This window comes from Podarcis cretensis (assembly GCF_951804945.1).
Source record: "Podarcis cretensis genome assembly, chromosome: 2".
In the NCBI taxonomy this organism is placed as follows: Eukaryota; Metazoa; Chordata; class Lepidosauria; order Squamata; family Lacertidae; genus Podarcis; species Podarcis cretensis.
In genome coordinates, this window is record NC_137171.1 from 79,667,949 (window position 1) to 79,681,886 (window position 13,938).

The window sequence follows — 13,938 nt, forward strand, 5'->3', positions numbered from 1 at the left end:
CGCACCATTATGCGTCTCCCATATAGAGGTCAGTAAAGCTCTTCCCAATGATGCCAGCCCACAAGGTGGCCTTTATTAGGATTAAAAGATCTTACCTACTCAAATCTCCCCAACTATATGCAGCATCTGCTCATTTCTGCTAGCCCTTGTCAATGAATCTTAAATACCACACCTGCTGTTACCATGGGGAAGGGCCTTATGTCAGAGTCAGCATGGTGGCGGTCATGTTTAAACTGGCCATGAGCCAACTGAACTATTCCAATCATAGCAAGATGAAGAGGAAGTGTTGGATCTCTGGCAACTGGTTGGTCCTATGTGTTATTGTACCTAGCCCAAGCGGATTTTATTGGTAGCCTTCATATCATAAGATGGCCCAGGACCAGCTTAAGTATATTCTATTAGAAGCCCCACCCAAAAGGCAGGTCTCAAAAGTTAATTCTCACATGCCTGTGACATTGCAGAAGCTGGGTTAGATGAATCAATCCCTTCCTATCCTTGGCCAGGCTTCTTGCTCCTGGTAAGTTCTTCCCCCAGATTCGTACTGCAAGGTGAGAAGTTGGGTAAATAAGTAAAAATTTCCAGTGATTGACCAAACTGGTCTCCTGAATTGTGTCTCTTTGCAGACTAGACTGACTTCAGACACATTCTGTTCTTATATTTCTAATAAATTGCTTGTTTTTAAAACTAGTACATGGAGACGTCAACCGGCAATGAGTTCTGAAAAAGCTTTTATTATCTGACTGATGTTCTGAAGTAACAGTGTGGGGTCAGAAAGGGAATTAATAATATAATCAACTTGGCAGGTAAACTAAATAGCAAAATGGAACCTCCTCTGCACATTGTAAGTTTAGCAAACACATGTGATGGTCAACATAGAGGAGCACAAACATTGCACTGTTTGTTCTGCAGAACAGACTTGACAGTGGGGCAGCACAGCATATTTTAAGCTGCATTGACACAAGCAGCTCAAATTGACTCTTGAGAACTCAGACATGTATTTTTCTCTCTAGTCTAGTTACATCTGTGACGTAAAATTTTTTCAGCCTAGAGATGGTCTCCACTTAAACACTGTTCAAGTTTGCCAGCATACAAAGAAAAATGGTTTTTTTTTTCAAATTGCAGGACAGATCAATAGAATTTAAGAATAAATATGTATATACAGTGGTTTAGAGAATATGGATATAGATACAGATAATTTTCATGGTCCTTTAAAGTTCCAATCCTGTGTACACTAACTTGTGAGTAAGCTCCAGAACTTACTGGCAGTTATTCGTAGATATATTCATTTATTTTATTTCTTTCAACTATTTATATATCATAGTTACCAACATTTATAAGTGGTGGAGATAAGTGTCCTCTATAACTATATTTTTTTTTTGGGGGGGTAACCATGTTAATTTGTTGCAGCAAAACAACAGTTTAGCAGGAGCTTTAAATATATTGTGATGTAAGCTTTTCATTATCAGATGTCTGGAATGTTGTTCTTAAATGTGTGTAAAAATGATTACAGGGCAGCATCGCTCATGATGAGCTAATAAACACATGTAATAGACAAAAACCATTATTTTCATTCAGGTCACAGGTAGTGATGGAACTGAACTTCTTCATAAGTGTAAATTCAGCAATTTCATACTACGGTTTGTCTCTGAAGTACCTTTGTTCAATGTATATTCTACACTTAACTTTGTTCTCTCAGTCACAAAAGCTAGTAGATGGACATAAACAGAGATGTAGGGACACAGTATTGGGGGGATAAGATGAAATGAGAGACACACACAGAAAGAGACTGAGACTGAGGACAAGAGTGGTGAGTCATGAGGCCCACAACAGTGATAAGCTAGATTATTTTGGCAAGGCAAAACAGTGGTCATATCCGAACCATACATTTAAAGCACTATTCTACTGCAATAACAGTTGGGGCTTCCCCCAAAGGATCATGGGAACTGTAGTTTGTTTAGGGAGTTGGGAGTTGTTAGGAGACCCCTATTTCCCTACAGTTCCCCCACAGTTTGCTTTGGTTCTGGTCACCTTTACTGTTAAAGTTCCTCAAAAATATTTGCTGTATGAAGCAGTTGAAGCAGGCAGGACAAATATCTGAGTGCCAAGTTGCCATTTTGGTAGGGGGGTTTGCCCCGCCATCCTACCATGTGCTGCGTTGCTATTCAACAGCTGACAGCTCTGTTTTATTAGGCAGCCCCAGCCCACACTGTGAACATATGAGAACTTAATTATTGCTGCTTATTCTAGCAAAGTGCTTTGAGACTCCACTTCATTAGTAGAGGCACTGGAAACACTTTATTGACCATGTTTGTTCCATTACATCTCCCTCTTTTATTTATTTACTTGCACTGTATGAAGTTGTTTAAAGGTCAGCCATTGGAATCATCCACTGTCACAGGCAGCCTATTCATTGATTTCCCAGAATCCTTAGTGTGCCGCATACCCGCTGAGTAATTCTCATTACCATAGTGATGTGCTTAGTGGTCATTACCAGCTAGCACTCATTCCACAGAACAGATGCATTCCGTGGGGTGATTTTTAAAATATTTTTCTCTCTAATGCAGCCAGGCACCTTCTGCTTTATTGATTATCTATGGTCTGATACAAGTTGTGAACATAAGAACGAACAGCCTGATGCATCAGATCAGTGGCCTGTCTAGTTGAGCAGCACAAATGTTGTCATTGTTCGTATTTCTGTTAGAAACAATTACATTAAATTTATAATACCAGCTAAAAAAGAAGTGGCAAATAAATAGGGAAATGTAGAAGCAGACCTTGAGTATGGAATACAACATTTGCACATTTAGTTCAGTTTAGAGAAGATAGAGAAAGGGTTACTAGTATAAGGGGTTTTTCTTCATAAGAAGAGCCTGCTGGATCAGGACAATGGCCCATCTAGTCCAGCATCCTGTTCTCATAGTGGCCAACCAGATGCTTGTGGAAAACTCATAAGCAGGACCCAAGAGCCCTCTAGCCTCCTGTAGTTTCTAGCAGCTGGTATTCAGAAGTGTTACTGCTTCTCTCAGTACATTTCCGAGCACAATTCAAAGTGTTGGTGCTGACCTTTAAAGCCAGTATACCAGTATACCCAGTATACCTGAAGGAGCGTCTCCACCCCCATCGTTCAGCCTGGACACTGAGGCCCAGCTCCAAGGGCCTTCTGGCGGTTCCCTCATTGCAAGAAGTGAGGTTACAGGGAACCAGGCAGAGGGCCTTCACGGTAGCGGTGCCCACCCTGTGAAATGCCCTCTCATCAGATGTCAGAGAGATAAACAACTAGCTGACTTTTAGGAGACAACTGAAGGCAGCTCGGTTTAGGGAAGTTTTTAATGTCTGATGTTTTATTGTGTTTTTAATATTCTGTTGGCAGCTGCCCAGAGTGGCTGGGGAAGCCCAGCCAGATGAGCAGGGTATAAATATACTACTACTACTACTACTACTACTACGCCTACTACTACTACTATTATTATTATTATTATTTATTTTTGACCCTAGAGACAGAGCATAGACATTGTGGCCAATACTATATTTGCCTCATTCAGGAAGTTTACGTGTCTATATTATCTTGCTGAACAGCTTGGTAGGTTTCTGGATGAAACATCAGCTCTGGATCCATTCCAGTCCGGCTTCCGCGCTGGTCATGGGACCGAGACGGTTCTGGTCGCCCTAACAGATGATCTCCGCAGGCAGCTGGATCGAGGCGGGTCGGGGCTGCTGATTCTTCTAGACCTGTCAGTAGCCTTCAACATGGTCGATCACGAACTCCTGGACCACCGCCTTGCCGACGTGGGGATCCAGGGCACAGTCCTTCAATGGCTGCGCTCGTTTCTCTCTGGTCGGGGACAGAGGGTGGCACTTGGGGGGGAATTGTCATCCCGCCACTCCTTGGTGTGTGGTGTGCCCCAGGGTGCAATACTCTCCCCGATGCTTTTTAACATCTTTATGCGCCCCCTCGCCCAGCTTGTCCGGAGTTTTGGGCTGGGCTGCCATCAGTATGCTGATGACACCCAACTCTATCTGTTGATGGACGGCCACCCGGACTCGGCCCCAGACACACTGATCAGATGCTTGGAGGCTGTGGCTGGATGGTTACGTGGGAGCCGGTTGAAGTTAAATCCTTCGAAGACAGAGGTCCTCTGGCTGGGACGGGACGACATGGGACTGAGGGGGCAACTCCCATCTCTTGCGGGGGTGCAATTAGTGCCAGCACCGTCCGTTAAGAGTTTGGGTGTAATCTTCGATACCTCCCTCTCCATGGAGGCGCAGATTGCAGCTATAACAAAGGCAGCATTTTTTCATCTCCGCCAAGCTAAGCAGTTGGCTCCTTACCTCTCTCGCCCTGACCTAGCCACTGTGATCCACGTGACGGTCACCTCCAGACTGGATTATTGTAACTCGCTCTACGTGGGGCTGCCCTTGAGACTGACCCAGAAACTCCAGCGGGTGCAGAATGCCGCAGCGAGACTCCTTACGGGGTCTTCGCTTAGAGATCACATTCATCCGGTGCTATACCAGCTGCACTGGCTCCCGGTGGAGTACAGGATCAGGTTTAAGGTGCTGGTTTTAACCTTCAAAGCCCTATACGGCCTAGGGCCCTCGTACCTACGGGACCGCCTCTCCTGGTATGCCCCACAGAGGAACTTACGGTCTTCAAATAAAAACACCTTGAAGGTCCCAAGCCACAGAGAGATTAGGCTGGCCTCAACTAGAGCCAGGGCTTTTTCGGCTGCGGCTCCAACCTGGTGGAACGCTCTGTCACAAGAGACAAGGGCCCTGCAGGACTTGACATCTTTCCGCAGGGCCTGCAAGACAGAGCTGTTCCACCTGGCCTTTGGTCAGGGCGCAGCCTGACTCCCTCCTTTGGCAATCTTTACAAAACTTTAGTTTATGGTTGCCATCAATTTTGATTTTAATGGTTGCCACTTAATGGATCCAATTGGCTTCCAGAGAGTGGTAGGGGATGCTTTATCCCAAGTTGATGGCCTTTCAGCTGATTCCCTGGTGGCACGCTGGAATGCGGAGTTAACCAGGGCTATTGACTGTCTGGCTCCGAAGCGCCCTCTCCGATTGCATGGAGCCCGGACAGCCCCGTGGTTCTCCCCGGAGCTGAGGGTGATGAAACAATCGTTGAGACGGCTAGAGCGCCGGTGGCGGAAAACTCATTCTGAATCAGACCGGACACGGGTTAGAGCTCAACGTCGAGCCTACCAAGTGGCAATGGCGACGGCGAAGAGGGCCTTCTTCGCCGCCTCCATTGCATCTGCAGAAAACAGCAGCAGGAGACTTTTTCAGGTGGTTCGCAGTTTATCGGAACCACCTGTACCACCGGGGCCTGGTAGGGACCCCAAGATCTCCTGCAATGCTTTTGCAAAGTTTTTTGCAGATAAAATCGCTCAGATTCAGAAGGAAGTAGACTCCACAGTGGGAGCAGGGCCAGGGCGGGAGAGTGCTAGAGTTCTGTCTGGTCCTGTTATATGGGATCAATTCCAATCTGTTACCTCCAAGGATGTGGACAGGCTGCTTGGACGAGTGAAACCGACCACCTGTCTTCTTGATCCTTGCCCATCCTGGCTGATAAAAGCGAGCCGGGAAGGGCTGGGCGATGGGCTTTGCGGGGTGGTGAATGCTTCCCTCTGTGAGGGAGCCTTCCCAGACCCGCTGAAAGAGGCGGTCATTAAACCGCTTCTTAAAAAAACATCTTTAGACCCGGCCAATTTGGCCAACTATCGCCCAGTCTCAAATCTTCCATTCTTGGGCAAGGTGATTGAGCGGGTGGTTGCTGAACAACTCCAAGCACGCCTGGAGGAAACGGACCATTTGGATCCCTTCCAATCGGGATTCAGGCCTCACCATGGGACTGAAACTGCCTTGGTCGCGCTGGTTGATGATCTCCGGCGGGCTAGGGACAAAGGTGAGAGCTGTTTCCTAGTTCTGCTGGATCTCTCAGCGGCCTTTGACACCATCGACCATAACATCCTTCTGGACCGTCTAGAGGGGCTGGGAGCTGGGGGCACTGTTATACAGTGGTTCCGCTCCTTCCTCCTGGGCCGTGTTCAGAAAGTGGTGGTGGGGGATGAGTGTTCAGACCCTTGGGCCCTCACTTGTGGGGTACCTCAGGGTTCCGTCCTCTCCCCCATGCTTTTTAACATCTATATTAAGCCGCTGGGAGAGATCATCAGGGGGTTTGGACTGGGTGTTCATCAGTATGCAGATGACACCCAGCTCTACCTCTCCTTTAAATCAGAACCAGTGAAGGCGGTGAAGGTCCTGTGTGAGTGCCTGGAGGCGGTTGGAGGTTGGATGGCGGCTAACAGATTGAGGTTGAATCCTGACAAGACAGAAGTACTGTTTTTGGGGGACAGGAGGCGGGCAGGTGTGGAGGATTCCCTGGTCCTGAATGGGGTAACTGTGCCCCTGAAGGACCAGGTGCGCAGCCTGGGAGTCATTTTGGACTCACAGCTGTCCATGGAGGCGCAGGTTAACTCTGTGTCCAGGGCAGCTGTCTACCAGCTCCACCTGGTACGCAGGCTAAGACCCTATATTCCCGCGGACTGTCTCGCCAGAGTGGTGCATGCTCTGGTTATCTCACGCTTGGACTACTGCAACGCGCTCTACGTGGGGCTACCTTTGAAGGTGACCCGGAAACTGCAATTAATCCAGAATGCGGCAGCTAGACTGGTGACTGGGAGTGGCCGCCGGGACCACATAACACCGGTTCTGAGAGATCTGCACTGGCTCCCAGTACGTTTCCGAGCACGATTCAAAGTGTTGGTGCTGACCTTTAAAGCCCTAAACGGCCTCGGTCCTGTATACCTGAAGGAGCATCTCCACCCCCATCGTTCAGCCCGGACACTGAGATCCAGCGCCGAGGGCCTTCTGGCGGTTCCCTCATTGCGAGAAGTGAGGCTACAGGGAACCAGGCAGAGGGCCTTCTCGGTAGTGGCGCCCGACCTGTGGAACGCCCTCCCATCAGATGTCAAAGAGATAAAGAATTACCTGACATTCAGAAGACATCTTAAGGCAGCCCTGTTCAGGGAAGTTTTTAATATGTAATGCTGTATTGTTTTTAACACTGATTGGGAGCCGCCCAGAGTGGCTGGGGAAACTCAGCCAGATGGGCGGGGTATAAATAATAAATTATTATTATTATTATTATTATTATTATTATTATTATTATTATTTTATAATGTTTTATAATGTTGTACTGTTTTAGTGTTGTTAGCCGCCCTGAGCCCGGCTTCGGCTGGGGAGGGCGGGATATAAATAAATTTTATTATTATTATTATTGTTGTTGTTGTTCATTTCCTCAGCTAATGATTGAACTTGAACAGTAACTAATGCTCTATACACTGTAACTTAATGATAACATAATGAATAATGGAATATTAGTTGCTTATAATCACAAGTGAGAAAAGTATTACTGTACTCAGGTCCAGATTTTTGACTTCCCATAGGCATCTGGTCAGTCACTGTGAGAACAGGATGCTGGATTAGATGGGCTTTTGGCCAGATCCAGCAGGGCTCCTCTTAAAGTTCTTAAAAGTCACTGAATCCCTATTTGGATATTCCTATCCATCAGTATCACAATTTATGTAGACATTTCCTCAGTCTTCAAGCTGCAGAAGTAAAATCCAACTTCTCAAAAATCAGTAATTTTTAATATGTGCAATCCAGTTCCTAGGATGCAAAGCATTTAAACAAAATGACTTCCTCCTCAGTTTGCCCTTCAAGCGTGAAGTAATTATATATCTCTTCCAATTACCTATATAAACCTCCTTTAGAGACAGTGGATTTTGTAGAGTGAAATATCTTATTATTGCTGTGCTTAGGCAATTTCATATTAGCAAAGCGTTTGAAATGCAATTCACATTTGTTCTTTTCTTCTTAGCCCAGAGCTCATATAGAGGAGGAACACTATCAAGATGCCCAAGTTGGGACCACGGATGTGAGGCTGCAGATATAATTCCTTCAAACAGAGCAAACTCAGATGCTGGTTCTTGGCAGAAATGGAACAAGAGACAGGTATCAGTCTCCTCAGGAGAACCTTGAGGTTTGCAGAAGTACGATATTAATAATAAAATCCTTAGTGGGTAATTCTTCCTTTAAACAAAAATAGCCCAGTGAGGACTGAGCATGCTCAGCAGCCACAGAATGTTGACTGTCGGGAAAGGAAAATGGAGGCGGGCATTTCTGCCTGGCTAGCTGGGAGAAACCCTCGAGACGAAGTCTCCTGGTAGGGGTGGGAACCCTCTTTTAGCCCCTCGACCACATTCCCTTGTGCATAATCTTCTGGGGACAGCATACCACTGGTGGGTGTGGCCAGACATGCACCACTGTTCACCCAAGCAAGCAAATGGAATTGTGATAGTTCAAGGAAAAAATCCAGCCAAGTAAAATCATTAGAGGAAAGTGCAGATCAGGGTCACTGTGGCTTTGACCTGGGTGGATTCCCAAGGGCCACATGAAGAGAACTGGGGTCCCTGGGCCTCAGGTTCCTCACCCCACTGCAACATTCTGTAGTCAGGCCCACTTCTCAAATCTGCTCCTAGTCTTACGAGTTGTAAATGTTTGAATTTTAGACAAGGGATTTCTGCGTCACGTGCCTGCAGTAGCTTAGCATTCATAAAAATTTAGTCAGAATGCCAAAAATATATGTCTCCTCGTCTTGGAGAGTTAATTGTGCTGAAGCACACGGAGGAGAAAAAGGAGAAGGAAAGAAGCTATGTGATAAAAACTAAATTTTTTTGTTTGAAATGGCTCCTCTCGTATGCTATTGAATATGCTATTATTCAGCTGAGTGGTCTCTTTCACTCTGATTTTATGACGCAAATTCATGGCTCAGCCAGATCTATTTATTCTTAGGTTATGTGAGCTACGAAAAAGCATCTCCAGCTGTGTTTTCCTTTCTGTCGTAAGTATAGCTGCCTCCATCCAATGCTTCATTATACTTGCTAAAACCTTCCGTTGACCCAAACAGTTACATCGTTTGAGTCATGCACAAAAAGTGTCTTCATATTCAGAAAGGGAAAAAGTCATTGGAATGGAGGGCACTCTTCTGCAAACTGTGATGGTAAGCCTTGGAACATGGCTGTGTAAGAGATGTTTTGTAGTGCCTTTTTCTGTGCTGATGCTGAAGTACACAGATCTTGTGCCATCAAACCTGACCAACCTTAAGGACTGCTTTGCAACAGTTGAGAGCTGCTACTAATCCAGTGCCCTGAGACAGGAAAGGGCTATAATAATCATAAAGCATAAAATGACTAATAGCAGTGGCAAGGCTTTCCTAAACTGCAAAAGGCCTCTGGAAGAGAGTTTTCTAAAAATGACACCTGAATGTCAGCAAGGTGAATTTCCATAGGAAGGGAGTTCCATAATTTTATTTTTCATTTATTGTTGAGGACCACCAGTAAGAGTTGCATTTATTGCCTTGCCCACTTTTGCTTCTGGCTCTGCTAGGGATGGAGGATAAATTTGATTCAGTACACATTTAAAGCTGAATCTATCAGCTTTGCACTTTCCAAAACAACATGCAAACAAAAACTCTGCTCTCTTTGAAATTTACACTTCTCTGAATTTTGCAATGCAGTTATCCAACCAAAGTGTCCCCCCCCCCATGAAGATATTGCTGAAAATTAACATACAAAAATACATTATATTAGGGGAAATTGCTTTCAAAACTGTGAATATTAGTTAAAATGGCATATAAAATATGTTTATTGGGAAAACTTGCACTAAAATGTTGATGAATTTTACATGAAATGTTTTGTTCTACTTAATCTGCCAATTGCTAAATAATGTGGAGAACTCAATTTAAGACTGAGGAAATGAGAAATTGAGAAAACCAAATGGACAAATCCTTCCATTCTACCCACCATTGACAAGTGGCCTCCATAATGTAACACATAATGTAAGGCCCAGGGGCCGGATCCGGCCCCATCGCCTTCTAAATCCAACCTGCGGATGGTCCGGGAATTAGCGTGTTTTTACATGAGTAGAATGTGTCCTTTATTTAAAATGCATCTCTGGGTTATTTGTGGGGAATAAGAATTCGTTCATTCCGCCGCCCCCCCCCCAATATAGTCTGGCCCTCTCCTGAAAAGGTTTGCTAACCCCTGATGTAACACAAGGAGAAATGCATCCTTGAGCTTGGGGGAAAAAAAAGGTTCCCCATTCCTATTTTGAATTCTTTGAATTCCTGGTTGTAATATGCAAACACTTTTCAAAGACAGTTCTACACAGAGCTTTTTATTATCGTCTAACCTGGACCTCACTGAGGTATGAACAACTGTAGCTGTATCCTTTTTTGTCTAGGAAAGGGTACAGTGTCTCAGGTCCAAATAACTAGTAGACATTCTTGGCCTGTTCTGCAGCCCTGGAAGTCATAATTAAACTACTGTGACTAGATTTCCAGAGACATTATCATTTTTCACTTAAGCAACTGAGACCCTAGTTGGATTTTGCCCCCTCAGTGCAACTAATATATGGAGTTTCCATAATCTGCCTGGTTGAAAATGGCAACTCTGGAAGGGACTTACCAATGGAACTGTTTGGAGCATCGGCTCCTCCTCCTCCTCGAGAGCAGTTCAAACATCCTTCTACTCTTTATTTTGTTATGCAGCAGGGATGGGGAACCTGTGGCCTTTCAGATGCCCTTGAACTACAGCTCCCATCATCCCTGAGTATTGGCCATGCTTCTGCGGCGTGAGCTTTAATTTCAGTTGCCCTAGAATCAGTTTATCCATTGCTATAGTTCCTTTTGAAAACAGTCCCTTTAATTGATGGTTCTGATTAATATTTTCTAAAATGCAAATTACCATCTTTTCAAATGAGACTATTCCCCTTCTGAAATGGAAAGTGTGAAATGTATGAAACAGCTTGTATAATGTGAAATTAAAATCCTGTTAATTTAAAATGTGTGAGGTTTGTTGATCTCTTGGGCTATTAGAAAGGGCGGGGGGAACCTTTGAAAATAAAATAGCTATCTGTGGTGGGTTTGTGCTTGACAGGTTTCACAGAGTTGTCTCCTTGTTTTGTTAGCTATTTAAATAGTCATTTGTCTACACAGCCTGACAACTTTCCCATTCCGTAGTGAATTTCTTGAGACAAAAAGACAGCTTTTCTCCATGCTAGCAGGGAGTAAACTGAGCATGCTGTGAATTTGATTTCTAACTTGACTGGTTATGTTTAAGTGCCAGCTATGATAGCTGGAGTTTGCCCCAGGGTTCTTTCTCCATTTCCCCTTTTTTCTAATGGAAAACTACTGTTTAGATTATGTATTTTGAACATGACAGAAGTTTCCATAATGTTCCTGTTTTACTTATTAATTTTCAAAATATGAAAATTTTAAAAAGCTGAAGTTTTTAGGTTAGCAGGAGTCCCTGGATGACCTCACAGTGGTTTCAACAGAATGGGAAAGAAAACACAAGCCTGCCAACTACCGTGGGGCAAGAAGGAGTCCCCTAGTGCCACCTTCCTGAATTGGACATTCAGATGGGAATCACTGAAGGACATTGTACCCAATCTCAATTCCTACCTTATTCAGGCAAACCAAAAGAATACCACGGTCGACAGTATCAAAGCTGCCGAGAAGTCCAGAAGAATAGCGGCGTTGCACTTGTCCCCATTCTCCTGCCAGTATAGGTTATCCATTCAGATGACCAAATCTGTTTCTGTACCAAAAGCCGGTTTGAAATGGATCCAGAAAACCAGTGTCACTCAGGAGGTGGGGTGTGGTATTTTTCAATATTTTCCCACATAACAACCACTTCAAGTTAAGAGTTTATCAATTTTTTATTTCATAAGTTCAGGCTGTTCTGTTCTTGCATCAAGCTTTTATATAGGACACCATTTAAAATTTGGTCCTATCCATTTAGTCTTTGAAGTACTACAAGCCATTCTATCACCTCAGATCTTTTCCCACCTGCTGCTTATCCTCAAAATCAAATTAATCTTATTATTTTATTTGTATTCCTCCCTTTTTTTAAATAGTAACACAATGAGGCTTACAAAATATGGTAAAAGCGAAACAAAATGCAGCATAGAACAAAAACCTTCAGCAAGGGGTTTCAGAGGGGTCTTGAAATGCTGCATTGATTATATGCCTGTAGTTTAACCTTATATGCCATTGCCACCTATACTACTAATTCTTCAGGTTTTTGAAATTGTTTTTACTAGAGGGGATATAGTTTTCTATTTATTTATTTTTCATTCCTCACTTGGGAAATAAAAACACTCCTTTTGTGCTTCAGATATATTTTTAAGTTGTCTTCAGCATCTGTTCTCTGTCTGCATCTGGGCTTGTTTTTCCTCCTTTCATACTTTTGATCTGCACTATCTTCTTTGATGCTTCTTTCCCACCCACCCCAATTGTCTAATTTTCTTGGGTGGAGCTGGGGGAGGGGAGGCTGTTGTTTGCTTTTCCTTTCATCCACGTCAGTCTTTTCTATGTTTCTTTCAAAAGGCACAAGAATTAATTGCATCCAGAAACAGAGATTTGTTCTTTTGGCCTCACACACACCATGCTGCCCTACACATAAAATGAAGAAAGATAACCATGCTGGAGATGGATAAGATTGGAGCCATAAATGTACAGAAGCCATCGTTGTAAATCCAAATGCTTCAGAAAGAAAAGTGGTGCTCAATTAAATTTCATGCTAAGACTCCACTTGTAATAATCTGGCATTATGCAGAGTTATGGGTAGCTTTTTCAACAAGTATGCCAAGGTAAAAATTAAGGGTTATGTATTAAACCTCCATGAAATTGGGACTTCCGGGTTGGCACCCCCGGCAATGGCGGAGCTCCTCCGATCGGGAGGAACTTGCTCCGTGGAAAGTTGGGTCTGAACCGCCACGGCGAAGGTGGAGACCCATTGAAATCACAGGCGGAAGAAGCTTGTGAACCTGGGATTCGGCTGGCACCTTTTGCGCCTCCCCTACTCGCGGGGAAACCCTGTTTTGGGGATCCGGAGCGACGTGGGGTGAGCGGCGCGGTGCTTTGAATCGACCGCTTCTTTCATGGAGTGAAGCCGCATTGCTGTTGCCGGAGAGCGCTGACTTTTTCTTGTGGACAATTGGATTTTAAATAACAACCCGTGAGTAAAAAGGAAAATTGGATCTTTAAATATCTTAATTTGGCATTGAACGGGGAAGGTTGAAAACAGGAAGTCCGCCTTCCCCTTTTGTAAATAGACTGAAGCAAAGAGCTTACAAGTTAAGGTCTTGGAAAGCCTTATGTAAAGGATTAAACTTCCATCGATTGAAATTATTAGACCCCCCCCCCCTTGGAAGTAGGAGAAGAGGGGGGAAATCTTGGACTGTGTATCCTGCAGGAGAGAGTGATTAAAATTAAATTACCACTGCTCTGAACCTGGGAACGGGCTCCCAGTGATTGACGTTTCGGGAGAGTTCATTGACAGCGAAGAGAACGGATGTTGACAGTCAGTTAAATAAGAGAAATAGATTGTTTCCATTGTCCGCTTCTGCGTTTAAAAGGGAGGAAAAGTATCTGAAAATTGAAACTATCTTTACTTTTTGATCTGTGTTGGAAAAGATTGATACAAGTGGAGACTGTTTCCCTCTAGAGGGAGCTTTTGAAACTGTTACAAGAGTGGAGCTGGGAAATTTCCAGCTGCTTGATAAGAACTGTGAGAACTAGAGATTGACCTTGGATATTCAAGAATGTCGACAGGAGAAGCCTTATGGACTGCATTTTCTAAGATAAGCCACCTGTTGGAACAGCTTCATAAAAAGATGGATGCTATGACTACTAAAATTGACATTTTGGAACCAAAAGTGAGCACCAATACAGAAATTATTCAGGATTTGGCACAGGAATCTATTTCAACTGGACAAATTGCTGAAAAGGAGAAGGAGAAAGTTGCTGTTGTCGAACCTAAAGTAACACAAGGGGGAGCCTTAGCCTTACAGAGGCAAATTGAG

At 44.2% G+C, this 13,938-nt stretch overlaps 1 protein-coding gene across 6 annotated transcripts in view; it reads left to right on the forward strand.

Annotated features, from left to right (window-relative positions):
- LOC307209716 (uncharacterized protein) overlaps positions 1–13,938 on the forward strand; it is a 75,922-nt gene that overhangs the window by 14,589 nt on the left and 47,395 nt on the right. For 4 of the 6 annotated variants that reach the window (XM_079965113.1, XM_079965111.1, XM_079965112.1 and 1 more), the window contains 3 exons: positions 7,889–8,022; positions 8,978–9,070; positions 11,636–11,727. In XM_079965113.1, the coding sequence (XP_079821239.1) occupies positions 7,889–8,022; positions 8,978–9,070; positions 11,636–11,727 (319 nt within the window). Of the gene's footprint in view, positions 1–7,888; positions 8,023–8,977; positions 9,071–11,635; positions 11,728–12,460; positions 12,724–13,938 lie in introns of all 6 variants that reach the window. The other 2 variants (XM_079965114.1, XM_079965115.1) reach the window with 2 other exon arrangements.